Raw genomic sequence first — 27,978 nt, 5'->3', positions numbered from 1 at the left:
GCCTTGGTAAATCGGAGTAGCTGCTTCATTACAATAATTTCCGAAAACTTTGGGAGGGCAAATTCCTATCATATGCATGATGTAATGAGGAAAAAGCACAAAAGAGTAGCGAATACCCCTGTGCTGTTTTTCTAGGTGCTGAAGCATCATTGTTTAGTAAATAGTGACACTTTTTAACACCAGTTTACGATGATAGTAAATGTTAATAAATCTGCCCCTTGGTGGTCAGTGTTCTCCTCCAGTGTGTTGAGCTGTCCAATGACTTTGTGTTCTTCAGTTTGGAAAGCCGTGTTGATGCTTTATGTGCCTCAGAGCATGTATACTAGCCTTCACCCTCCCAGCTTGGTAGCATCATGTGACGAAGGGAGACTGAGCTAATGAGTGGGAATTGGACATGACTATTGGATGTAAATTTTTAAAAAAATCCTAATAATAAATGAAAGTAAATAAATATCGTCGCTGTCTAAAGAAAAACAAGTATCTCCAAAATAGGAACTTTACGGGAGAAGGCAAAACATTCTTACCTTTTAATGTAAGTTTATGTAAAGCAATTTTATTCCAAGTGATTTTAGAGCATTTCTATTGGTCCATTCGTCATAAAATTTTCCCACAATCTAAAAGGCCAGCTGGTGTGTTAAAATGATGTAGAAAAATAAAAATCGACAAAAATGGACATGCATGGTTTCTTTCAACAGCGATGATATAATAAAGATAATAATTCTACATTTTAAAGGGTTTAAAAGCAAGTAGACTTAGAACAAGAGCACTGAAATAGCTTTAATTATCCAGGACATTTAGAATCAGCACCTCAGAGCCTTCTAACCTCCTCATACGCTGCACTTCCTGAGCGAAAGTGATCACGGCTGAAACAAGGTTTCTTCTTATAAATGTCAGTACATGTGGTAGAGTGGTAGTTATTATCTTGGCGGAATGCTATGTGCTTGGGGAGTTTTGTGATAAATCTAAGCCGAGTCTGGCACACAGCGAGGCTTCGCTGCCAGAATCCTGCCACCAGCTTCGGGCTGAGGACCAGCGTCTGACACTGTGCTTATTTTTGCCTGGGTCTTTTCTACAGTGCTGTATATCAGGCAAACATTTTTATTCTCTGTCACAGCTTGGGGACAAACCATGAGTAAGCATTTTTCTTAAAAACGAGAAACAAAAAAAAATTCCACGGATTGAATCATTAGAAGTTCTGGTCAATGTAACTTACTGTAAGCCCTTAAAGGAGAAAGAGCGATGGGGCTCTGGACCACGAAGAAAGACGGAAGCTTTTATATAACAAAAGGAAAGTAATCTTGCTAATGACATTTGCGTTTTTGGCACTGCTTTTCCATTTGATAGAATGAGCGGACAAGGCAGAGTCACTGTGACGTGATATATGGTCGGTCTGTAGGACCTGCACTTTTCAGGGAGAAAGCCCATTAGCCAGACTTTACAGACCGCGTCGTAAATTATGACACAGGGGTTAAGCACTCTCAATTTACAAACAGGTAATGTACACTCACACAAATGAGCTCCTGAGAGGAGCCAAATAAAACGGCAGTAAAAGTCTGAGCCGTCCAGACTCGACTCAAACAGATGAAAACCAGAATAATCAATGATTAAGGAAACAAAACGAGATACGCAGCAAATGGAATAAGTGCAGCTGTTGAAAGTTTCCTGCCTAATTAACAGAAATTTAATTGGACTGCAAGATCTGCAATGTCCTATGATCTCTACAGCGTCTCCTTAACCAGAAGGAAGAATCAAAGAAAATGTTCCTGAAAACAGCAGTTAAAAAGGTCATAATGAGCCAATGAGGCGTTGTGAGATGTCACCCGTGCTCTCTAATGTGGCTAACACTTCATGTTCTCTGCGCGAGAGATCAGAATCTCGTCGCTGCTCTAAAAACACACACACCAGCAAGTGAGAGCGCGTCCTCTGCATTGAGATGAAACTGTTTTGTCCGCGCTGCGCCGCAGCATACAGATGAGCTGTATCCGTTGGCAGGCCTTGGCATTAGGCCTTGAACTGCTTGGAAGTCTCCCCTAGTGCAGAGTCATTAGAAATTTTCTGGTGCTCTGTAAACACTGTGATTATCTGGCTGCTGTCTGAACTACAACAGGGGCGAATGATCCTCGATGGGGTTGGAAAAGTGGGTGAGTGCTTTTCCGGGTGCTCAAAGGTGAGCAAAATGCTTCTATCATGGCCATCACATAAGCAAATTGTATACACACTTTAGGAATGTGGGTAAAATATACATGTTCCAGGTTTTTCGTTTGATGTTAAGATGAGTATTCAGCATTTGGCGAGATAATTGGCCATTAGGCCTGAGTAAGCCGTGAGGTGGGTTTGTGAAGCAATTAGGAAAATAAAGAAACAATATAGCTTTGTTGTCAAAAAAACTTTCTTAACAAGGAAAGTCCTAAAGAAGGCGAGCGAGCGGTTTCATTACACGGCCTTGTTTGTAGCGCTCTGCCATAAAAGAACAGTTCATTAGTGGACACTGTTGAAAGATTAACATCGCGAACAGGGATATTATTCTCCACTCCTGCCAAGAGAACTCTCCATGGCAAGTGCGGTCCACTTCTTTCATTTCCTCGTCGCGCTAACTGCAATATCTGTGCTTGTTTAATGTGCTCGAATTCCTTCGCCCCCAGAGTAATAACAACAATACACGCACGGCGGCGATGAGGACGAGGACATTCGAGACCGAAAGGCCTTCCTGGACTCTGACGAGGCTTTGAGGCCTGCTGTGAGAAAACACAAACGCCATGTTCCTGCTCCCCATGTGCACGAATAAGAAAGAGAGCATTCATTAAAACAAGCCCTGCTTGTTATGCGCCCATCGGTTCGACTGGACACAGGCCAATCCCTGACCCCTAGGTCATCCAACAGTCACCAGAACGTACACTGGAGGACGTGTTTCCCCGAGACGTGTCCGCTTAACTAGAATTTACGCAAGCAAATTCCATGCCTTATAAATGGCAAAATGTGCCCTGATATATCTCCACCGCCTTCGACAGGCGGTTTGCTGAAAAGTGCCACATTTAATGAATGAGACATGTTGTGGAGCTTGATTTACGAGGCCCTATCAATATTGCCCTGCCGCATAAAGCCCAGGTTCGGGTGTGTTGAGGTATGGTTATTAACCCTGCAGCCTTGAAAATGTTGTGTCTGAGTGAAATTGGCCAGGCTTGCAGCCCACACTCAGATAAAGAAACACTGAGCACATGCAGTACTGTGCAAAAGGCTGAGGCATCTGAGGAAATGATGCTTAGGCAGTATGCATCGCTAATATTAGAATAAATGCAAAGAAATAAACAATCCATTGTGATTTTATGCATGTGCAAATTTTTTTTTGGTTTAGCAATTTCCAAAGCTGTTCTCCAGGCAGTCCAGTATTTACAGTTACCATTCAATGCTGAGTTTATGTAATCAATCATGACACAATACAACATCATATTTAGCTTTACTGAGGTTGAAGTTGAAATGGACTAAATGCACCAATGCAGAGTAGCCATATTTAAAAGAAAGGATAAGGAAACTATGTTTTAATTCTGCCTTTGCAAAATAAAAATATTTAAGGGACAGGAGGAAAGATCAAGCGTCCCTTGGATGTCAGCCCATGATGCCAATAATTTATTTTATCCAGTCAGATTCCTGATACTATGTAGTTTAGGCAGTTACTGTACTCTGGTTGCTGTTATTTATAGTCTTTTTGTGATGCTTGCAGATAACATATCATTACATCCCCTCCAATTGAACACACATGCAGCATGTGACTGTTTTCAAGACTGACGTCATTAGACGCTACATGATTGGCAGTTTGTGGGTGTGGTTCGTATATGAAAATGGTTATTTAGGTCTGATAGTTGGTGGCCTGTATTAGGACGGCCTTTCATATGGTGCTAAAGTGGCTAATGTAATGTGTAGAGGGGGTGAAACTGTATGTAGCGTTTAAAGAAAACATGAATGTTCTTTATTGTCGTCCTCCCATCGTGGTGTACCTTCCAGTTCTGGTATATCTGTAAGCTGTGAAACTGTCAGTGGAAAAAAAAAGGAGAAAAACAGATACTATGAAAAAGATGACTAATTTCTTGTGAGCCATAAATAAATACAATAATATGCATTGCAGTAATAAATGTTAGGCATTGGCTGCCCTGCCACACATATATTTCTAAAGATTATTTACAATGTATAATTATTTATCAACAACATCATAATCTGTTACTAGAATTAGAAAACCTAGTTAAGTCTATTCCATGAATGTTCTGTATGTACATCAGTATTGAAACCACAGCCTCTAAGTTTACATGTTTTGTTGGTAAATAATGCTTCACTGTTGCTATTGAATTTGAATTTTTGACAGTCTCAAAGTTGACAGTGGGAACAAAACAACTGTCTGTGCCTTTCTCAGAGGCATTTCTTGACCTTAACCAGAACTCATTACAGCTTTACTGTAAACAGATGTGAATGCTTTGTGGTTAAAGTGCATGTTAAATTCTCATTTTGGTTCAGTGAAGTCGATATTAAACAAAGCAGTGATTTGCCACACTCTTAAAAATGAAGGTTTGTTGGCCTCCTGCATGTATGATTCTAAAAAGACTGGCAAAAACGTTTAACTGGTATACATAGGCGCCAACTACAGTGGGCCATTGGGTCACTCCCCCCACCCCCTCAGCCTAACACCCACCCACCAGAAAAAGATAAACGTGGTGGGTTGAAGCCCCTACTGCCCTAGCTCAACTTGATAAAAGGCATGGTAGTGAAACTGCTAAAACCATATGAAAACTGTTATGATTGTGAAATTGCATTTAGCAGTTGGTAAACAGTTGGGATTTTAAGCACAGAGAAAAACTACACCAACCAGATTTACTGTGCTGTTTTCCACACACGCTGGTTCTCTCTCCCATCAGTTGTAGCCTGGCGTGTTGTCTTCTATGGCAGGCAAACACCCCAGTGGAGCTTGATGTTCAGCTCACTTTGCATTTTTATTGTGTTTTGAATTAGAATTTCATTTTTATTTGATTTTCACACCATCATTTGAATACATTCAGACCATACTTTTCAAGGACACACGGTTAATTTAATCAATTTCCCAATTTTCACATCACTATTTTCCCTATAAATTTCCTTCTCAAATGTCCACAGCTCTGCCCCAGAACTGAACATCTTTTATTGGATTAGGACAAAAGCCCCCGAAAACCCAAAGTTGGCACCCATGCTGGTATAGAACATTATGTAAAAGTTCTATACCAAAGTTAAAGATTTTCACAAGCATGCGTCAGTTATAAAAATGATTCATCCATTAAAAGGTTCTTTAGGGAACCAAACACAGTTCGGTTTTGGAACCAAGAATCTGTGAAGAAGCTCCAAAGTCATATCTAGCTTCTCTCTCTTAATACCACTTAGTGCTCTTAAATAAAAGCGGAGCGTGTTCAGGTTAAAGAGGTGGCCTGACTTCGCAGTGGTGGAAGAGTAATGAGAAAGCCGCATCGTATAAGTGCTTAAATAATCCTGAAGGGGTTGAGGCCTCCTGTCAGCCCTCTGAGTGGTTTTCAATGGCACAGGGCCCGAGGCTAAAGCTTCACGCATGTACAAGAGTGCCTAGCAGCTTCCCTGCAAGGCTGAAGAGGGCTGGATAACTAACGGTCAGTGGGTCTCCCTCCAGTAATGTTGATGTATGGCTGGAAGGAGACAGGAGCGGCGACTTTTGCTGCTTCGGATCACGGCAATTAATCTAACGTGTCATGCGATGAACCTGGGCGCGGGCTTGGAACCTGGAATGCTTGAATTATACAACACATTAAATGAGGCTTTAACGATTCCAGACCCTAAGAGTAGTGACCTCGGGGTTTTTTGTCTTCGTCCAGGGGAGCGAAGAACAAAGTGAGACATTTAAGGCCTGTACGGCAGATCTAGTGAAAAAGTTGCGCTTCCTGGTGAAGTTGTGAGGAAAGATATTGGCCATATGTGATTCATTTGTGAGGGTATGCTTCGATTAATCAGAGCTGGGTGGCAGACGTTTGTGTTCGGCCCTGTGCCACCTGAGGAAGAATTATCTGCTCCGCTCTGACCCGCTGGTAAATAATTAGAGCAGAAAGTGATCCTCCTCATTAATATAGCTTACATTAGCATCATTCACTGGCCTAGTTACTCTGGCAGCCAGAGGTACGCGAGGCACAGAGACAAGCCGAGAGAAGACGGCCACATCTGTTGATGAGCTGGGGCGACTTCCTCGCTCTGCCGTGGACTGCCAGAGGCTGACTGCATTAGCAATAAGGCCTGTCCATGAAAGTGCAACAGATTTTTCTGTTTTGTGATGCCCGGGGTAACGCGAGGCACTGCCAGGGGTCAGAGCATCGAATGTTCAACCCAAATGGCCAGCTGGACCTGCAGACTGAGAGGCTCTTTTCTGCCTCACTGAGGCCATATGGAACTATGAAAAAGTTACACAAAAACTAGCAGGTCTGCGGCCCTTTGACACCGATGATTAAGTCAAAGTGCCCTCCACACCGCAAGACAAACTCCTCTGAGCTAAACAAAGCTGAAGATGACAGATGATTGCAATTACAAAGTGGTAAATATTAGGATGCCTTGTAGCAGATTTCCTCCATGGAATTACTTCAGAACCAATTAACCCCATAAAATCCTTGCATTATTACATCCTAAAGGCCACTGCACACCAGACATGCAGCGTCGCATAGCATCGCATTTCAGATACATACAAAGAGCAGCTATACCACATACTGAGTCGCAGTGAGAGTCACAACAAACAACAAGCTCAGACTCATTTTACACTTGCACAGATTTGACACAATTAAACTTAATTTAGTGAATCTGTCACGTTTGGTAACTCATTCTTCACAAACTCACTGTTTTTAAGGTTGAAAGATACAAGGTGGAAAACAACATGTCTAGGCCAGTAGCATTACTTAAGGTAATAAACGATTAGCATTTGTCTGTATTTCTAAACAAATGTAGATTAACTGTGTAAATGCCAAGTAATGTCACCTACTATTGATATAGGTGGTCTTATTCTGGATTAATCTGTTAAGGTAGATAAAAAAGTGGCTATTTTTGCTGTTTTATTTACTCTTTTCTGTTCATATATATCACTTCATTGTTACTGTACTTCGTCTAAGTATTATTGCACTATTCATATTTGCATAGTCTATCACTGCACTATTCATATCAGTTACAGTATCAGTACATGTTTTTACTCTACTCATCATTTTACACCTGCTGCTCTCACAGTACAGACCATCTATATTTGCATTCTCTCCACTCACTCTGTATGTTATATTTATACTTGCATGGCAATATTTTGTTTACCACACTACCATCCTTAATTGTACATATTGTAACCACAGAATCACTTACCATAGTGACTGTCCTGGACTTTATATGTAAAAAATACTGTATTTCTGTGCACTTCTGTGTAGATGCTAATGTTTTTTTATTGGCTCCATATATCTATATATCTCTATGTATCTCTCTCTCTCTCTATATATATATATATATATATATATATATATATCACTGTTGTCAGAACAAAATATTGTATCTCCAATTTTGACGTTTATCAGTTTTTGACAATTTGAAAATGCCTGTTGCTCTTTACATTGCATGTAAATTCCATGATAAATAGACTAAAAGAAACGGCCCAAAATTACTTGGAAAAATGTCTGGTTCCATTGACTTACACTGTAAAGTTACCATTTCGGAGATACAAGGTTTTCTTCCGACAACAGCAACATATATATATATATATATATATATATATATATATATATATATATGTAAAAACATAGGAGCAAGACAAGAATAAACCACAAAGAACCAGACAAGAATAGAAACCAAATGGGAATGAAGGAGCAACAAACTACACAGCCAAGAACAGGACACTGTGATATCACAATAGATCAAATGCTGCAAAGTCATTTGTAAACCAAAATCACATAATGGCTTATATGTATCTACAAAGTAATGCAAATATATAACTCTAAATGCCTAATTAGCTTATGATAAGTCAAATATGAAATAGCAGCTAATAGATGTATACTATAAATAATCATGATTGGCTTCACAAACCAATTTCAATTCATCACAATTAATTATCTTAATTGTTTGACAGTCCTAATAATGCAATTGATTTTCATATTAGAAAATTAATGCAGTTGAATCACCGCCTCTGTTCTGATCCGGCATGGTGCATCGATGCATTTTAGCAGCTCTGAATAATTTATAGAAGTTAATGAATAATAACTCGTAAGATTAATAGCTGAACATGAATCCTGCAGTTCAAGGGTTAAAAGCGACCCACTTGGAGGCAGCTGGGAGTGTGTGCACATTATCAGTCTCTCGCTGTCTGTCCGCAGCGGGCGAGGGCAAAAGCAGCAGGCATCTCAGGCTTTAGTCTGATGAGATGGGGTCCAGCGAGCCCCACCCGGACTCCTCCAGGCCCTCACACAGCCAGAGCCGTCTGCGGCTCACTGGAGTGGAGCAGACACTGGCACTGACCATCTGGAGCTCCCCCTCCAGACTGGACCCTCCGATAAAGCTAGTCTTCAGCGTGACAAACGGCCTGCTCTGCCACCCAGCCGCGCTCATATCACTTTCACCGGCCTGACACGAGCCATCTTGTCAAGGCTCGGTGTTGTTGCACCTCAGAAACACTCTGTAGTTTGTTAACTCAAGAGCAGAGTCACAATTTTAATTGTGATTTTACAAGCCATTACTTTTGCTGTTATTCCCCTGACTCCATTTTGTTATGACAATAAATTTTTAAATTTTAAAACTGAAACATAAATGTCAAAGCAAAAGTTCACTGACCATTTCTGGCAGCTAGCATAGTAACATCCAGTACAAGGTTTGAAAACCCCCAATCATATGAATCGTCTACAGGGAACAAACTTAAATATGACATTTCTGGAAATTGCAGAGAACAGAGTCCCTTCAATGGCACCAATGTTGACGAGTAACGGGTTATTTTAAATGGAAAGAAGCTACAGGTGAACAAATAACAACAGATATCACAATGAATTTTTGTTAGTTGCCTACTGATATTCTTACAAGCATTTTTTTGCATTTGAATTTTTCCAAAAAGTATTATTTTTTTATTTAATAAGACATTATTTAATTAAATTTGTATGCGTTTAAATAATAAAAAGAAAACAATATAGTCGTTAGATGATGTTAGAATTAAAATGTTAATTTCATGGTGAAGACGCTGCTATTTTAAAACATTTCTGTACAAAACCGAGTATAAATCCACATTTTAGAAATAAATACTTTTGCAGTATCCTTCAGGATAGGGCTAGAAATTAACATGCATCATTTCATGAATGTGGTTTTTCTAGAAAATGAGATTTTTGGTTCAGAATGTAGAGAAAAGCTGATTTTGAGAATCGGCCTTAGAACTACACTGCAAAAACAGATATCTTGCCAAGTAAAATTATCTTGAATATAGTCAATAAGTATAATATTTCTCCTGTTGAGATTGTTGTAAGCTTATTTTAAGATTATTTACCTTACTATCTTTACAGATTTTACTTGTTTTAAGTAATTTCTCACTATGTTGGCAGATAATTTTGCTTGTTTCATGAAATGAGCTTGAAACCAGGAAAATGATCTGCCGGTATAAGGAGATAATTGTACTTAATAAAATTACTTAAAACAAGTAAAACGTCTAAAAATAAGCTAGATAATCTTATAATAAATGCACAACCATCTCAAATGGGAAATTTTAGATATATCAACTAGATTTAATATCATTTCACTTGGGAAGACGCCATTTTTTGCAGTGTACACCAGCCAGTTATCAGAAAACATTTTTTTTGTGAATGTTGTCTTTACTACAAAGGAAAAAGACATATTTTGGAAGTTACAGCGAGGTTCTGAAATAAGCTTTTCAGTGATATATGGTTGTATCAACTTTTCGAAAATAAGGTAGTATGCAAAAGTTTGGGCACCCCCGCTCAAATGACGTGTTTTGTTGATTTTTTAAGTGAAAATAAGTTAAAATATCCTCTACAGAGAACACACTACTGCATACTTCATTGCACAATTAATGTTTATTTGCTGAATTTAACAAAAACACAATACACAAAAGTTACAACACATTTTTTCAAACATCATAGAGGGATAATATACAGATAATGTGCACTAAACTTTGCTAAAAACAAAGAAAATGTTTAAGCTTGTTCTCTATAGAGGATGTATTAAGTCGTTCCCAACCTAACAAAGCAGGTCATTTCACCAGTGGTGTGAATGTGAAACTGACAAAATATGCTGAAAGGAGCATTTCTGACAGGAGGCATGTTGATGCAATTTATCCAAAAAACTGAAGTATGATTGAGGGGATCAGAATCATTTCTGCCAGTGCAGTCTTGCCATAAAGTAACGTTCCCCAACACTGTTCAAGAGCCACTTCACAACTCGCCACATCCGGAGTCTGAATCACGAACGGCGAACTGGTCTGGGCAAAACGGTCATGGTAATTTCTCGTCACCTGTTAGCTGTAAACAGATGCGATACCGAAACGAGAGAGACTCGTCGAAAACTACTTGGGGCGAAGGCCCGCTGGTTTTTTCCGTGCTCCAACCCTGCGTGGCGTATGGCCACAGCAGAGGTTCTGTTGAGGTTGCTGAGGGGAAAATGAGAGAAACATGCTAAAAACAGCTTGGCCCTCCGTGACCTCCCATTGCTGCCTGCGACAAGCCTGCCTCTGACTAAAAGCGCTGTTTTGTTGCCAGTCAATGCAGTAACAGCTGGAGACACATAACAAGGGACATCCATCTGAGGGAGCATGGAGCAGAGTTCTTTTTTTGGCCTGCCACTAATTCACTTCAAACTGAGAGAAGTGCTGATTGAATAAATCAGGAGGTGGTGGAAAACACTTTTTTTTTTTGCCGCACGTTTCCCCGTGCTCGGCTTTTGACAAACATGTTTGTTTTTCACCCCTTGAGGAACTTGATGAGGTGCTGCGTGCCCCGTGCTTATTAACGGAGACGAGGGCGATAAGTGTTCGCAAATTAGCAGTGGTCCGGCAGTGGTCTGCTTTTCTCTGCACTGTGCTGTCGCCATCAGTGTGCTCCCTTTATTTGCTCTCTTCAGAACAATGAACATTGAGGAAAGCACAGTCTGTGTTCTGACTGTGTCCTTTCATCAAAAGTCTAATTAAATTCTTTTTTCAATTTAGAGTCATGTGGGAAACTAAATGATATGCTTACTGACGGCCCACAGCCTTATTACAACATAGGGAGACGTTGCTCAGTTGTTGCGAATGGGAAATGAATAAAGAATTGATTTCATACCTTTCTTGAAGTTGTTTGGCATTATCAGCCACTCTTATTCCCTGGGTAGATGTTATTGTTCTTGGTCAATGAAGCTACAAACTTGCTCTCTGTGCAGTTCTGATTTGCTGTAACATCATAATAAACACAAAATGACTCCTTTTCTGATGCCTTGTAGCAGCTGAGTTGCCAGTGAACAGAAATATACAACATTGTTCTTAGTGAACACCAGTGCATATCTTGTTGATATCTATGGGTGTTTTGTTGATATTAGTCAACCAGTCTGTATCACTTGTTAAATATCCATATGCGTCTTATCCGTGCATATATGGTTGAATACCAGTGTCACTATGACAGAAAGACCCCAGGAGGGGCTTGATCCCCTGCCCCTTTTGCCCTTAGACTGTACCTACAAGTGCTCTCTTGGTCAACAGCTATAATAATTGTGTTTTATATGGACATTCTTCAAGATCCTCAGTTCAGCCTCTGCCTGGGAATAGAGCCAGTGAGTCGGCTTGGGTTGCACAAGCTTCATCACTTTTGGGCGCCCCTGTGGTACAATGCAGACCACCTGTGGAGATTTGCACTAAGTAACTCCGAATTGATATGGTTACACGCATCACCACAGCACTGGAAATCCCACCAATAAGGCATCCAGCAGCCAATATCGGCCCGTCCTGATACTGGCCCGGACTGATGTGCTTATTATACTGAGAAGGAGCTTCTATTGAAAACATTTGAACACTGGGATCCTCCATTAGATGGCTGGGAAAAAGGGGTCAACACTGATTTTGATGGCTTCCTATAGCTGATCTACAAATGCTGAAACTGTTAACAACTTACCTGATAGAAGTCAGTTCATTATTGATAGATTTAAAGTTAGGATTATGATGACAGAATAAGAATCAGGGATATAAATGGATTTTGGTTTAGGTTTAGGTTAAGGTTAAAGTTAGAGTTAGGTATAGGTTTAGGCTTTGGGTTGAGTTTAGGGTTAGATTTCAGTTTTAGAGTTTTGGTTCAAGTTAAAGCAAGAGTTTTAGGCTTTGGGTGGAAGTTAAAGTTAGAGTTAGGTTTAGGTCTAGGTTTAGACTTGAAGTTAGAGTGAGGTTTAGGCTTTGGGATGAGGTTAAAGTTAGAGTTAGTTTTAAATTTGGGCTTGAGGTTGTGATGAAAGTTAGAGTTAGGTTTAGATTTAGTCTTTAGGTTGAGTTTAGAAGTTAAAGTAAGAGTTAGTTTTAGGCTTTGGGTGGAAGCTAAAGTTAGAGTTAATTTAAGAATGAGATTTAGGCTTTGGGTTAAAAAGTCAGTGTTAGGCCTAGGTTTAGATTTTGGGTTAGGTTTATGGTTAGGCTTGGATTTAATATATGGGCTGGGGATAAAGTCAGAGTTATTTTTAGGGTTGGGTTTAGGCTTTGGGTTGAGGTTGGAGTTAGATTTAAATTTAGGCATTGGATTATGATAAAAGTTACAGCTAGGTTTATATTTAGTCTTTAGGTTAAGTTTAGGGTTGAATTTAGTTTTAGTTTTTTTAGTTTTTAGTTGAAGTTAGAGTTTGTTTTAGGCTTTAAGTAGAAGTTCGAGTTAGTTTAAGAATGAGGTTTAGGCTTTGGGTGAGAGTCAGGCTTAGGTTTAGATTTTGAGTTAAGTTTATGGTTAGTTTTGGATTTAAGATTTGGGCTGAGGTTAAAGTTACAGTTAGTTTTAGGTTTGGATTTAGTCTTTTGGTTGAGTTTAGGGTTCACTTTTGGTTAAAGCATCAGTAGCTAAGTTTCCATTGTCGAAAATGTGTAAAAAAAAAATCTTACAAAAAACTCATTGCAGGTTTCATGTCTCCATCTGAAATTATGTATAAGGCAACTTGTGCACCCTGCCTTCCTTATAATCTGTTGATAAGGACATTTTGTTTATTTTATATTATTATTTTGCTATTGGAACCGTCACACAAGAGATCATGTTTCTCTGAAACAGAGCTGTTTGATCTCTTTCCATGAAAAAGGCTGCAGTCTTTTCTGGACATCTCTCTCTCAGTAAGAGCTGAAAAGCGGCAGCGTAGCTTTCAAAAACACTCATGTCTCCTCCTCAGTCCAGCTCTACCTCTTCACCATGCTGTTTATGTTTGTTGTGAGGAGCACATGAGGGACATCTGACATTAAATATATGGGTAAATGCTTCACCCCCTCCTCCATCAAAAACAAAAATGACTCCAATGAAAAAATCCAAAGAACCCTTTCATGATGGAAAGACCCCTTTAATCATGCAAAGGGTTCTTTGAGCGTTCATGGTTCTATACAGAACCATTTCCTTTACAAAAGAACCCTTGGAGCACCATGTTTTTTGAGAGCGTACACTGCCAAAGTTTTTTAAAGCGTTAAAATATTTTTCTTAAAAAATCTTTTAGATGGGATTGAAGCTAATAATAGCTCTTTAGGAAAGTGTCACGTTGCGGTTTATGTGCTTATTCTGTACAATACAATGTGATGTTGGCAGGAAGGGGTGCTAACAGAATCAGTCAGCCCTATACACTCATTATGCATGTTGCGTAGGGCCCCGCAAATTTCCCCAGGGCCCCGCCTCCCCCTCATGTCAAGGATGAAGAGAATCTATCCATCTGGTCACCAAAAAGAAATAAACACCATGAGAGTGAATTGCGGGAACAGCAATCAGGTAAACTTGTGCTGTCTCCTCTCTAAATTTGTTGCCAGCAAATAAAAAAAAATGAGAGTGAAATAGAGCTTTTATTACGGTTGATGAACGCCAACAGGCAACGGTGGTTACAACCCGCAGATAACTGTGCCACATAAATGTGCATTCATATGCACATGCACGAAATGTATTTATTTATTTATTTATTTATTTATTTATTTTCCGTGGCAGCCACTGTGAAGACCAGTCCAGTTCAGTCCAGACAATATATGGGTATTATGGCACACTTGACATCATTTTAAAACAAGGCAAGTATTATCTAGTCTCTGAGTCACAGTTTAGTCATTATCTAGTCTCTGAGTCACAGTTTAGTTACAACTCTGGACTAATGCAGAATGGAAAGCAAAGCCTTGGCATTGACAATCAAACATTGATTGTAAAATGTTTAGTAGCTGGGCATACTGGGCAAAATGGATGCACATCTCCCAATAAATAATAACCATCAAGTATTCAGCCAAGCCATAGTATAAATAGCATTTTATATTTGAAATCTGAGGGGGGCAGTTTAATGGGCCTGATGCAGCTGATACATTTAGTAATAGTATTAACTATAATTTTAAATATTGTTTGTTTGTACCTTATTCTTAGACCAAAAGACGGTGCAAACTGTTTTAAAGTTGGGAGGACTGCAGTGGGAGCACTGGGGTGTCAGGTGTGACTGTGTGGCGGTTCCAAATGGTTTACGTGGATCATGCATGAGGTAGGAGGGCCCCTTTGCAGGGTTTTGCTTAGGGCCCCAGGGAGGTCAGAGCTGGCTCTGGGTGCTAACCGGCCAAACCAATTTTTTGTTTGTTAACAAATGCAGGGATTTATGCAAGGATTTATCCATGAAGCTCTTAAATAGACTTGCAACTTTGAGGTTTTGAGCAATAGTAGGAACTGTGGAAGTGTTTTATACTGGAGACTGGGTTCAAATCCCTGCTTAGGCAGAAATGCTAGTATTTTTGGCTGCATTGAGAAAAACTCTAGACTCTACATGTTGAAAACCAGTGTGTATCCTGGTGAGTATGTGTATGTATCTTATTCATTTGTATCATGTTGAACACCAATACATATAGTGTTGATGACAGGGTACATCTTGTTGATATCAGTGTGCATCCTGTTACTTCCAGTGTACTTTTCTCATCAAGGCAAAAATTTGTTGTGCACTTTCAGGTAACAGATGCTAGAAAAATGCCATATGCTTAATGCTTCTAGCAGTTAAACATCTGTTAAATCCCCGTGTTAGCAAAATCTAAGACTTAATTTCTCAGTAAGTGTATGGATGGCAATGCAAACTGTCTGAGTTATTCTTAAATTACTGAAGTGTGTAGTTTTTGGACTTGCAGATGGGTCCTGAGCATTAATGGGTTAGTACTGTCCAGTTCATAAACCACATTTATCTTGATTATTATATGAATTAATACATAAGGCAACGGTTTATAGTGAGTGGTCCTTTGTAGAAAAATAATAAACAAACTATAAGTTACATATCAGTGAAGTAGCAGTAGTGCAGCATCTGAATACATTCAGGTAAATATCTTGAAGACGTGTTGTTGATACACGACTTACAGTAAGTAGTTAGTACTGTTGATATATTACATGAACTAGACTTAATGTTACTTCCACTAAGAAAAACGTAACCTTACCCAAAACCTAACCCTCACCCTGACCCTAATCCTAACCCTAACCTTAACCTCAACCCAAAATCTAATCCTACCCCTAACTCTAACCTTAAGCAAAACCTGATCCAGGTACAGAAAGGTGTCAGTGTGTCTCTAACAGCTTGTTGAGGATGTTGAGATGGTCTGTATGAAACCGGTTACATGTTCAGTGACTTCTCAGGTTAAACATCTACAGATCTGAACTTGGACTCCAAATAAAGTGAAAAACAACAGAATTCAGCAGATTATAAACAAACTTTCTTTATGCAGTTAATTAAAAGTCTCTTGATAATCTACTGAGTGTATTTACTGCTGGTACATCACTGATATGTTGTTGATGTTACTGAAAGTCTGTTGATTATTTTATCTAAAAAGCACCACTCAAAATCACCAAACATAATACTGCTGTCTTAAACAAAATGGACTGATATGAAAATTTAGCAGCAAGTCAAGTGACTGTGCTTCAAACTGCCTGAGATTCAAACTGAAAAGGGTCAGAAAGGACAGATGTATTCTCAATCTAATGACCACTGAGATGTGAAACAGGAGATTCAAGTCATGCAAACAACCCCGCTACTCATTCATCAAGCGTGCCATGCACCACCACCACTTGATACAGCGAGAGAACCTGCAAAGCAAAGGTTCGCACTCCAGATTAATCCTCATTGTTACTACAGACCATCTTCTAAACCACAGACAAATCACATCCTGATTATACAAGGGATTCAGACGTAGATGAATTCGCTTCGTTGTTTGTTTCTCCTAGAAATCAAAAGGTACTGCTCATGTGTAGAGCCACAGAAGGAGTTTTGAGTGAAAGAGCAAAATAATGAGACAGTATGCCTTGCATTCAGCAAAACACTGAATATATAACACAAGTTATTATTTCTGTTTTTTTCAGTAGCGAAGCAGCTGTCTATGTTTCATTGCTTTCATCAGGATAATCCGATCTGATAAAAATGCGACCCGCAACGTTGTTGTCAAGCCAATAATAAACTAATAATGAATAATAAACTCTCATTTGCGGATGCTTATTATGAGCCATCGTTTAATTAATTTCCAGCGGCCAGCTTTAAATTGAAATTAAATTTCACATTCTGCAGATTGAAACCCAGTCACAGCAGTCAACAGATGTGGCGTATTTGTTTGTGTATTTGTGTGTCCTCTGAAATCCCGCTTGTCTCCAAAGACCGTTTCCTTGCGTATCATTATCAGTTTGAATTCCCACAGTCTCTGCTGTCATCTATGACTAATGATCCTAAATTGATAAGTGATCGATCGTGAATGGGCTAACGGGCCCGCAGCCGCGCTCATCCATAAACGATCCATTAGTCCGCCCCCCTGTCATTAACATGCACTCTCGTCTCCACGTCTGCATTGACTGGGTGGACAGAACTGTAACTAAATAGCGGCAGCCAATATCGGCCCGTCCTGATACTGGCCTGGACTGATGTGCTTATTATACACAGAAGGACTTCTATTGTAAACATTTAAACATTGGGATGCTGCATTAGACGACAGGGAAAAGGGGTCAAAACTGATTTTGATGTCTCATTATAGCTTAACTACAAATGCTGAAAGTGTTTATCTATTGAATATGAAAGTCGGTTAATTATTGATAGATTTAGAGTTGGGATTATGATCACAGAATTAGGGATAGAGTTAGATTTTAGTGTAGGCAAAGATTCAGGTTAAGGTTAACTTTAGAGTTAGGATTAGGTTTAGGCTTTGGATTAAGTTTAGGGTTAGGTTTAGGTTTAGGGTTTTAGATGATGTTAGAGTTGGTTTTAGGCTTTGGGTGGTGGTTTAAGTTAGAGTTAGGTCTAGACCTAAAGTTAGAGTGAGGTTTAGGCTTTGGGTTAAGGTTATGGTTAGGTTTGGATTTAGGATTTGGGCTGAGATTGAAGTCACAGTTAGATTTAGGTTTTGATTTGGGCTTTGGGTTGAGCTTAAAGTAAGAGTTAGATTTAAATGTAGGTTTTGGATTGTGATAAAAGTTAGAGTATGGTTTAGATTTAGTCTTTAGGTTTTTTAGATTTAGTTATTAGAGTTTAGGATTAGATTTAGGTGTAGAGTTTTTGTTGAAGTTAAAGTTGAGGTTGAAGTTAGAGTGCGGTTTAGGTTTTGGTTGAGATTAAAGTAGAGTTAGGTTTATATTTAGGCGTTGATAAAAGTAAGAGTTCTGTGTAAATTTAGCCTTCAGGTTGAGTTTAAGGTTAACTTTTGGTTTAGGGTTTGGGTTGCAGTTAAAGTTATTTTTAGGTTTGTGTTTCAGGTTGAGGTTGAGGTTAAAGTTAGAATTAGATTTAGGCTTTGGGTTAAAGTTTCATTTAGTGCTAGATTTATATGTAGGCTTTGGGTTGAGCTTCGAATTAGGTTTAGACTTTAGGTTGAGGTTAACAGCGTTTAGATTAGGTTTAGGCTTTTGGTTGAGTTTAGGGGTAATTTTAGGTTTAGGGTTTTAGTTAAAGTTAGAGTTAACTTTAGGCTTTGGGTGGAGGCTAAGGTTAGAGTTTGTTTTAGATCTAGGTTTCAGCTTTGGGTTGAGGTTAAATTTAGAGTTGGTTTTAGGTCTAGGACTAGACTTTGATTTGAGATTAAAGTTAGAGTAAGGTTTAGGCCTTAGGTTAAGGTTAAAGTCAGAATTAGATTTACATTTGTATTTTAGCGCTTTGTGGGTTTAGATTTAAGATTTGGGCTGAGGTTTAGGTTTTGGGTAAGGCACAGGGTCAAATTTAGAATTAGATTTAATTTTAGGCTTTAGGTTCTGATTAAAGTTAAAGTAAAGTTTAGATTTAGTGTTTGGGTTGAGTTTAGTGTTAGCTTTTGGTTAAGGGTTTGGGTTGAAGTTAAAGTTATAGTTAGGTTTAGTTTATATTATGGGTTAAAGATAAACTTAGAGTTAGGTTTAGGTTTAGTCTTTAAGCTAATGTTAAAGTAAGAGTTAGATTTAGGCTTTACATTGAGGTTACATTTGGAGCTAGATTTAGTTTTAAGCTTTGGGTGGATATAAAAGTTAGAGTTAGGCATAGGCTTTGGGTAGAGATTGACATTAGAGCTAGGTTTAGGTTTAGGCTTTGCATTAAGGTTAACATTGGACTTGAGTTTAGGTTGAGGCAGTGTTAAAACTAGGGCTAGGGATGCTTTTGAGAATTTATCTTAGACTAGAACACTTTTTGTTCATTCGTGGTGGATGTGGGGTAGATGCAGAGAAAACAGATTTACCACCGTTTTACCACCGTCAACATGACCCCTGGTTCCCATCACCAATACTGTAAATGAATCTGAGTCAATAATAAAAATTTTGCTACAATGAACCACTTCACGTCAAACCACTCTGAATGAGACTGTTCATATCTCAGTGATTGAATTATGCAGAAATTTTGAAACATCAGTGGAATTCCCCTTTAGATGTATCTATGAAGCATTAAAATAACTGCATTATTTCTAGATACAGGACTTTAAAAAGCACAAGACACAACAATATTCAGAACTTTCACTGCATTCGGCTACTCAGCTCTTTCTCTAGTGAGACAGCAATAATCAAAGCAAAGTGCTTAAATAGTTTATCAAAGATTTGTCTGCTAATTGTCGGTGTAAAGGAGAGATGGTTAGACTCAAGCTGCTTTACACAGTAATAAGCAGTGAGAGGAGTGAAGTGGATTTTACAGTTCACTGTAATGTGTCCCCTTTTAGTCCAATTACAGGAAAGCCCGAGCCCGATGGGTTAGATATGAAAACAAGCCTACTTTTCAGTGTCATCGCATGGCTTTGGATTCCCTTTGATACGTGGCACAGTACCATTTGAATAAATCATGACAGCATATGGATGAAGCCGAACCCGTCATTATGTGAACGTTTCATCTCAGCATGCGGGAGCCTGCCAGCCCCGGCTATGGTGCTCCATGGACTTTTTCACCTCACCACACCGAAGCCCACCGTAATCTCCCTCCCCGGAGACACACCACAGCAATCGCTGTGATCAAGGAAAATCATCAAACTGTTTTTAATCAGCTCCAAAAGCATTTCCTTCCTCTTTTTTCCCCAATCAGACATATTTTACAAGTGGAAATGTCAGCGTTAGCAAAGAAACGGGACCGGCGCCGTATCTATAATGGGGATCAGATGGGATTTTACAGTATGAATATCTGCTATGATATTCGCTCGCTGAGTGACTTTATTCACAAAATTAAAGGAGATTCTCAACAGTATTGTTGTAAGGGGTGTAGCGTCTCACACATTGGAGGTCTGAGCTAAGAATATCAAAGACAATTTTTTACTATGTAAAAGAATAATACATGAATCACTTATTCTGTTTTTGTATGTAGTTCGCTCTTTGTGAGGACTAAATGATTCCAGGATGATAGAAAAACAAGAAATTAAATTTTAATATCAACATTGCAGCTTTTATTAAAAGAAGAAAGCAAAGCAGCCCAAATCAGGGTAGAGTTGGATCAGAGCTCAACATTCTCACTCACTATCTCTCTCTCTGTATCTCTCACTCTAGCTCTCTGTCTCAGTCTCTCTCTCTCTTTCTCTCTCTCTCTCTCTTTCTCTCAGTATCTGTCTACGTAGGAATTAAGAAATGAAGTTCAAAGAGGATAAATAATTAAAAGTTGTAAGTGTGATTATACATAAAAGAAAAATAATTAACAAGAAAAAGAAACAAAAATAAGAGAAACGTGGACAGAAAAAAAACAAAATGAAGGAGACATGCAAACATGAAAATTAAGGAATATATCTGAACATTAATTAGAAACAAAAAAATAGATAAAGATTGCACATCTGTTATCTCTCTCTCTCTCTCAGTACCTCTCTCTCTCACTTTACTTTCTTTCTATCTTTCTTCAGTCAATATCTCACTCAGTTTGTTTCTTCTCGCAGTATCTCATTTAGAATCTCTCTCTCTTTCTTTCTCTCTCTCAGCTCTCTCAGTAACCCTCACCCATACTTTCTCTTTCTCTCTTACTCAGAATTTCTCTCTCTCTCTCAGAATCTCTTTTCACTCAGTATCTCATTTAGAATCTCTCTTTCTCTCTCCCTCAGCTCTCTCAGTACCCCTTACCCATACTCCCTCTTTCTCTCTTACTCAGAATTTCTCTCTCTCTCCCTCAGTAGCCCTCACCCATACTCTCTCATATTCAGAATATCTCTCTCTCTCTCTCTTTCAGCTCTCTCAGTAACCCTCACCCATACTTTCTCTTTCTCTCTTACTCAGAATTTCTCTCTCTGTCTCAGAATCTCTCTTTTCACTCAGTATCTCATTTAGAATCTCTCTCTCTTTCTCTCTCTCTTTCAGCTCTCTCAGTAACCCTTACCCATACTCTCTCTTTCTCTCTTACTCAGAATTTCTCTCTCTCTCTCTCCCTCAGTAGCCCTCACCCATACTCTCATATTCAGAATCTCTCTCTCTCTCTCTCTCTCTCAGTAGCCCTCACTTAAACTCTCTCTCTCTCTCTCTCTCTCTCTCTCAGTAGCCCTCACTTAAACTCTCTCTCTCTCTTTCTCTCTCTCTCTCTCTCAGTAGCCCTCACCCATACTCTCTTTCTCATACTCAGAATCTCTCTCTCTCTCTCTCTCCTCCTGCTGTTTCTCTCTCTTCAGCGCTGATGAGCGCGTGAGCCCGGAGCCCCTCTGTACTGGTGGTGTGTGTGTGTGTGTATGTTTGTGTGTGTGTGTGCGCGCGCGTGCCTGCGTGCGTGCGCGCGCGTATGTGCGCGTGCGCGGGTAGCGCTGGAGTTTGCCATGGCGCGCGCTGCTCCGCCGCTCAGCTCGGCGCGATCAGGCTGAAGGAGCCCAGCGAGAGAGACAAGAGAGAGAGAGGAGAAGGAGAGAGAGAGAGAGAGAGGAAGAGTGAGAGAGAGAGGGAAGAAGAGAAGGCGAGGGAAGGAGGCCGATGTGTTCGCCCCGCTGGAGGAGCACGCACACCCTGGAGCCGCTGGAGATGCCTCGGTGCGCCACGGAGAGGCGAAGAGCCTCGTGCACACAGGTACGCGCACGCTAACCCTGCTGGAGCTTTCACCCACACTGCACGCGCGCACACTGCTCTCCCGCTGAACAGTCTAAAAACAATTACACTGTTATTTATCAGTTGTTAGTCGTTGCTGTGGGCTAAGCTAAGCTAAAGCTGCAGCTGAAACTTCGTGGACAGATTGTGTTTCGTTGTTTATTTTGCTTTATTTATTGAATTGTTTATCTTTATTGTATTTTTTGTGCTTCAGGATTAAACTGAACGCGCGCCGTGCATGTGCGATGCATGTGTGGCGACACAGGCAGTACAGAAATAAAGCAGTCGCACGAGCCTTTCTCACAGCGCTTGTGCACGGTGGGCTTTTATTTGCACCCTTTTGGCTGGACTGTAAGTTCTCTAGGGGGGTCTGGCTGTTGGAGATGAGGGAAGTTGTGCTTTGAAAGGGTCTCCATAAGAGCAGAGCACCATTTTAGCTCGTGCACGGGCAGATTGTTATTGCCACTGCAGACTAGAGTGTTTAAATGTGCTGCTTACTGAATGTCATCATTATTCAGTGTAGAGATAAGAGTGGATTAGACTGTATGCAGCTTGCATTATGCTTTCTTGGACACATTAAGTCTGGTCTAGGACTAAATAGTAATGTCAATAGTGATTTACCTTTGAAATACCTTATAAGTCTAGAATTAAGCTTAATCCAGGTCTGGGAAACCTGGCCCATTATTCTCATGTCTTTTTCTCAATACGAGTGAGAATTACAGCGTAGACATGTGGGTGCACATTGGTTGCTATTATATAGAACGCAAGGATTTTGCAATGCAAAATGCTGTAATGGAGCACTGGCTGGAAAATAAGCAAGCAATTCTAAATAACTTGACATCTGTATGGCTAATTAAAACATAGTGGTGCATAAATGCCATCTGATAAAAGATAAGTTAGTGAAATTAATATGATTCACTGCTAGGTTAACTTGGCACCTGTCCCTGAGTTCGGTGACAGCAGCAAATGTCCACAAAGCTAATGTCGAATAGCCTCTAAGAGCTTTCGCCCTGCTTGACAGATGTAGCTCACGTAATGATTTAAATAGCCGTCAATGTTTTATTGACAGTAAAGCTGAGCGTGTGCTGAAACTGAAGGTACAGCTGTGTTTCCAGCCCTTTTAGGCGGATGTGCTCGGCCGCATTGATTTAATAGCAGCGCTCTGACTGTCCTCGGGCCAGGAATCATTACCATTGAGGGAGTGAGCTCACTGCCAGAGCATTGGAGCACGGACCTGTCCGTCATCATGGCATTTGACAGATTAAACACCTCAGTGCCCTTTACAAGTCTAAGAGCACCTAGATGCTGATGTCGCCAGTCTTTTCTCTCTCCCTCTCTCTCGCTCTCTTCACATGCTGATGACGGGCAGTGGAGAGATTCTATTTCATTCTGTCGTTTGCTTCCTTGCTTTTCTTTCCCTTTCTCTTTTTTTTCCTGCCTTATGAAAGGACAAAGGTTCTTTATAAGCTTTCATTGCCTGCTTATTCCTGTCGTACCATTTGCATGAGGGGGAAAATAAGTAACGGTGCACACAGACGTATAAACACTCACACATCAATTATTAATGATGTGCACTTTTTTCCTGCCGTCTGCTTGTCTCTGAAGAGAACGCTTATCTGTTTTCTGTTAAAACAGGTAAATGGAGCCCGATTCCCCACGCGAGCGAGGCTGTGTCATTCAGAGACCAGTGGGCTGTGACCAGAGAGGAGGGCGCCGCTGATAAACCAGGCGTTTTTTTTTGGTCCACGCGCGCACTTAAACTAGCCCTCCGCGGCCTCGGAGTGAAAATGTGATGAGCTTTCGCTATCAGTCCCAGCCCAAGCATGGATGGAGGCAAACGAGGGAGGCACGCGAGTTAATGAGACCATTGCTCTTGTGTTGGGGGGGTGGCTTAGGAGAGGCAATTACAGGAGGATTACCCGCACACTTCTCCGGCACGGCGCACGCTCTGCCGTGGCAAGCTTCAAGAGCCGCTAAAAACTTCGCCCTGGTGGAATTTATTCATTTTTTGCTTTGATTACCTGCAGCTCTTCTCCTCGGTTACTGTTGTTTTGTCTTTTTTCCCCCTTGCAAAAATGGAGTTACAGGTGCGAATACGGAATAAAGATGTGACGGCTTTTATTAGGCCGTGGATACCGATACTTTTAGGCCTTCACATGCAGTTTTCCTGGGCCACGACGTGCCCAGAGGAATGCCGCTGTGACCGGACCTTTGTGTATTGCAATGAAAGGAGTCTAACTTCAGTGCCTCTGGGGGTAGGTGAGGGCTATAAGACCCTTTACCTCCACAACAACCAAATCAACAATGCTGGATTTCCATTGGAGCTGCACAACGTTGCCTCGGTGGAGACGGTGTATCTCTATGGCAACCAGCTAGACGAGTTCCCCATCAACCTGCCCAAAAACACGCGGGTGCTCCATCTTCAGGAGAACAACATCCAGACCGTTTCTCGGGCTGCCCTGGGCCAGCTTCTGCGGCTCGAGGAGCTTTATCTAGACGACAACTCCATCTCCACCGTGGGGGTGGAGGAAGGGGCTTTCAGAGAGGCCATCAGCCTCAAAATCCTCTTCCTCACCAAAAACCATCTGAGCAGCGTTCCCATAGGGCTCCCCGAGGAGCTCAAGGAGCTTCGCCTGGATGAGAACAGGATAGCCCTGATCACAGAAGATGCGTTCGAGAACGTGACCGGGCTGGAACGCCTCCTGCTGGATGGCAACCTTCTCACAGATGAGGGCCTGGCGCAAAGAGCATTCCAGGGTTTGGCCAATCTCAAAACGTTGTCAATGGCGCGCAACTCCTTGATGCTTCCGCCTCCTAACCTGCCCACCAAGAGTTTAGTCAAGCTCAACTTGCAGGATAACCTGATGAATGAGATCCCTTTGACGGCCTTCCATGGCCTCCACCGCCTGGAGAGACTGGACATTTCCAACAACCAGCTGCAGTCCCTCACACAGGGGGTCTTTGACGGCCTCCTCAGCCTGAGACAGCTCACTGTTCGGAACAACCTCTGGCTCTGTGACTGCAACATTAAATGGGTCATATTGTGGCTCAAGTCCCTGCCGGCCACCCTCAACGTCCGCGGCTTCATGTGCCAGCGGCCCGAGAGTGTGCGCGGTATGGTAATCAGAGAGCTGAACCTGGAGCTGATCCAGTGTCCCAGCAGCACAGCCACAGTGCCACGATTCACACGGCAGCCCACACTGGCTTTTTCCCCCACCGCTGAGTCATCAGCCACTGAAACAGCCTTCTTCTCGCCTCTTGTTCCTACTCCTAGCTCCTCGCCCTTTACGCCCACCCTGCCGACCATGAGCACAGACGGCGAGCGAAGGACGGATGCCCCGGAGAGTCCTGAGCAGGAATCTCTGCGAGTTTCCTTCATCGTATTGAACAGCTCTTGTGTTCAAGTAAACTGGATATCCACCTTCACCGTCACGGCCTATAAGGTTACTTGGGTCAAGCTGGGTCACAGTTTGGTCAATGACCCTTTGCAGGAGACTATGGTCGACGGGGTGCAAAAGGGAATCAGGCTGACCAGCTTGGAGGCCAAATCCATCTACCGGATTTGTGTGGACCCACTGGATGCTTTCAATAATTACCACCCGGGAGATGATACCATTTGCTCCGAGGTGATGACAAAGTCTGCTTCATTTGACTCGAATGAGAACGCTGCGGGACCCGAACAGGCCAGCCAGCAGGATCTCAGTTCCTCCATCCTGCTGGCCGGCCTAATCGGAGGGGCGGTTCTCATCGTTCTGGTGGTGCTGCTGAGCATATTCTGCTGGCACATGCACAAGAAGGGAAGGTCAGATTCGTCCAAATGGAAATACAACCGTGGGAGGAGAAAAGACGACTACTGCGAGGCGGGGACCAAAAAAGACAACTCCATCCTCGAAATGACTGAGACTAGCTTTCAGATAGTTTCTTTGAACAACGAACATCTCCTCAAAGGAGACTTCCGGATCCAACCCATTTACACTCCCAACGGAGGCGTTGGCTACAGAGACTGCCACATGGCCAACAACAGCACAGCTTATTACAAGAATAGCGTTCCGGAGTCTAACCCTTGCCATACATGATGGTTTTTCGAAAAAAAAAGGTATCATCCTTTGTATTCAAAATTCAACTTAAATACACTGTATAGTATATATTTCAAAGAGGAACTGTAAATGATGTAATTTATACTCTTATCAGTGATATCGCCTTCTTTTATATCCCCCAGTAAAGCGCAAAAATGATTTATGATTTACTAGTTTCTCCTGTTGTATTACTACTGCAGAGACAGCCTTATATAAACAGAGCTCGTAGGAAACGTGTCATGATCTCATCGACCTGGAGTGCGTATGCAGATACTTGTTTACATTGTTGTGCACAAAAATCACAGAAAGTGCCCAGAAATCCTTGGATATTTATGTGTAGAAGAAAAGCAGATGATGGAGAGTAAGAGTCTGGTGTGCTTGTGAGAGAGAGAGAGAGAGAGAGAGAGAGCGAGAGCGAGAAAGAGTGAGGAGCTACATTATTTATGCTTGACTTCTTTGTTCCTTAGTTACGCCACAAGATGGCATCTTTTTTCATTTCTGACATTAATTGGCACCTTCAAGCTTGTGCGTTAATCTGACTTACAGCATTCACCTGTGCGGTTTAAGCAGCCCGCACGTACTGCACATACAGAGAAATGCTTGTACTTGGCTTAATTAGAGTGTTGACAAACATTTTAGTGCGGAAACAGGTTAGTTAGTATGTGAGCATTAAAATGAAACATATTCTGCACTAAAAACTGAAAACTGCAACAGCAAAAAACAAGTATAAATTGGCACAGGTCTGTTTTTTTTTTTGTTTTGTTTTGCATTTTAGCCCCGTGACAGGCACAGATGCAGCTTGTGAAGTGAGACTGATGGATAATTGTCCATTATCATTGTGCTTCTGGATGCTCGTCTATCCTCTTGTGTACATTTTGTGTACTTATGTTACAAAATTGGCCAGGTAACAGTGTTGGGAAGCTTTAGGCTGTAATGTATCAGATCAGGTAGATTCATTGCCCCATTACATCATTCTCTGGTTTGAAGGCTTCCATATTCTAATTTTAATGGTCTTGTTTCAGCTGTTGCGTTGCTAAACTTTGTGAAAAATATCCAAAGTGAACCGATATTGTTTCTTTGCATATTTTCCATGATTTATTTCCATTAATATCAATAAACATTGCCACGCTGATGACTACAGTAAGGACTTTACCAGTCCGTGCACTCGCCTCTAAGCAAATGCTTTTATTTTGTGCAGTCTGGTGAACGCTGGGAGTATTAATCTTCGCCCACCGCCCCCCCCGGCAGTCTTGGTCTGTGACCTAAGACGTTCTTTAAAAAACCCTTCGCTGGTAAATGAGGATCAGGTCGATGTAAAGGACCTGAAATAGATATTTTTTGTAGCGCTGAGTGAACGTCAATGAGTCATCACACTCCAATAAACATGACTGTCAAATTAATGTCTATTGATCAGTTTTATGGTCACACTTTAGCCGGGCTTGTTCCATCTTCAGCATTTCTCCATCTGTAAGGGTGATCAGGAATGTGAAAGATGTTCATGAGGTCTTGTTGTTGGGTCTAACTAACTATTTTTAACATTTACAGTCTTGTGCAAATGTTTGGGTGCCTCTGGTCAGATGGCCTGTTTTGTTGATTTTCTAAGAAAATAAGTTAACACACCCTCTACGGAGAACACACTTCTGCACATTTGCTGAATTTAACATATCAGAAAAATAGTTAACATATTAGAAAAAAGCAGAAACTTTGGCCTGTGCAAAATGGATAACACATTTTATATTTTATGTTTTTCCAAGATGTTAAAATAAATAGAAATCGTGCACCAGAACAAATACCATATTTGAATGTGTTCTCTGTAGAGGATGTGTTTGAACTTATTTTCACTTAGAAAATCAACCAAACTTGTCATCTGACCAGCTGTGTTCATATTTACATATGACTGTATCTAACAACTACACTCCTACAAATCAAGGTGCCAAAAAAAAGGGTTCTTTGGAGCAACGATGCCATAGAAAAACACACTTTTGGCTCCCAAAAACTTTTCAATAGATGGTTTTACTAATGAGAGATTTCCATACAATGTAAAGGTTCTGTACCAATGAAAGGTTTTTCTTATATCCGTATGCCTAATTTATGCATAACTTATGTCTCCTTCTTCTTTTTCTTTTTCTTCTCCTTCTTCTTCTTATTATTATAATTATTATTATTACACAATACTGTGCAAATGTCAGAGAACACCCTTTAATTTATGTACTTTCCAGTCTAAATGGCCATTAAATACAAGTTATTGATTTTTTCAACATCAG

General features: G+C 40.8%; 1 protein-coding gene across 1 annotated transcript; it reads left to right on the top strand.

The window, feature by feature from the left end:
• Positions 1 to 21,361: 21,361 nt before the first annotated feature.
• si:dkey-87k14.1 (leucine-rich repeat transmembrane protein FLRT2) lies at positions 21,362 to 27,016 on the top strand. Its single transcript, XM_036593986.1, has 2 exons — positions 21,362 to 21,620; positions 23,274 to 27,016. Exon 2 carries the CDS (start codon positions 23,714 to 23,716, stop codon positions 25,712 to 25,714), a length of 2,001 nt encoding a protein of 666 aa, XP_036449879.1. The 5' UTR covers positions 21,362 to 21,620; positions 23,274 to 23,713; the 3' UTR covers positions 25,715 to 27,016.
• The last annotated feature ends 962 nt before the right edge of the window (positions 27,017 to 27,978 follow it).

This window comes from Colossoma macropomum, unplaced genomic scaffold (genome assembly GCF_904425465.1).
Source record: "Colossoma macropomum unplaced genomic scaffold, Colossoma_macropomum, whole genome shotgun sequence".
Classification (NCBI taxonomy): Eukaryota; Metazoa; Chordata; class Actinopteri; order Characiformes; family Serrasalmidae; genus Colossoma; species Colossoma macropomum.
This window is presented reverse-complemented; position numbering and strand designations above follow the sequence as displayed.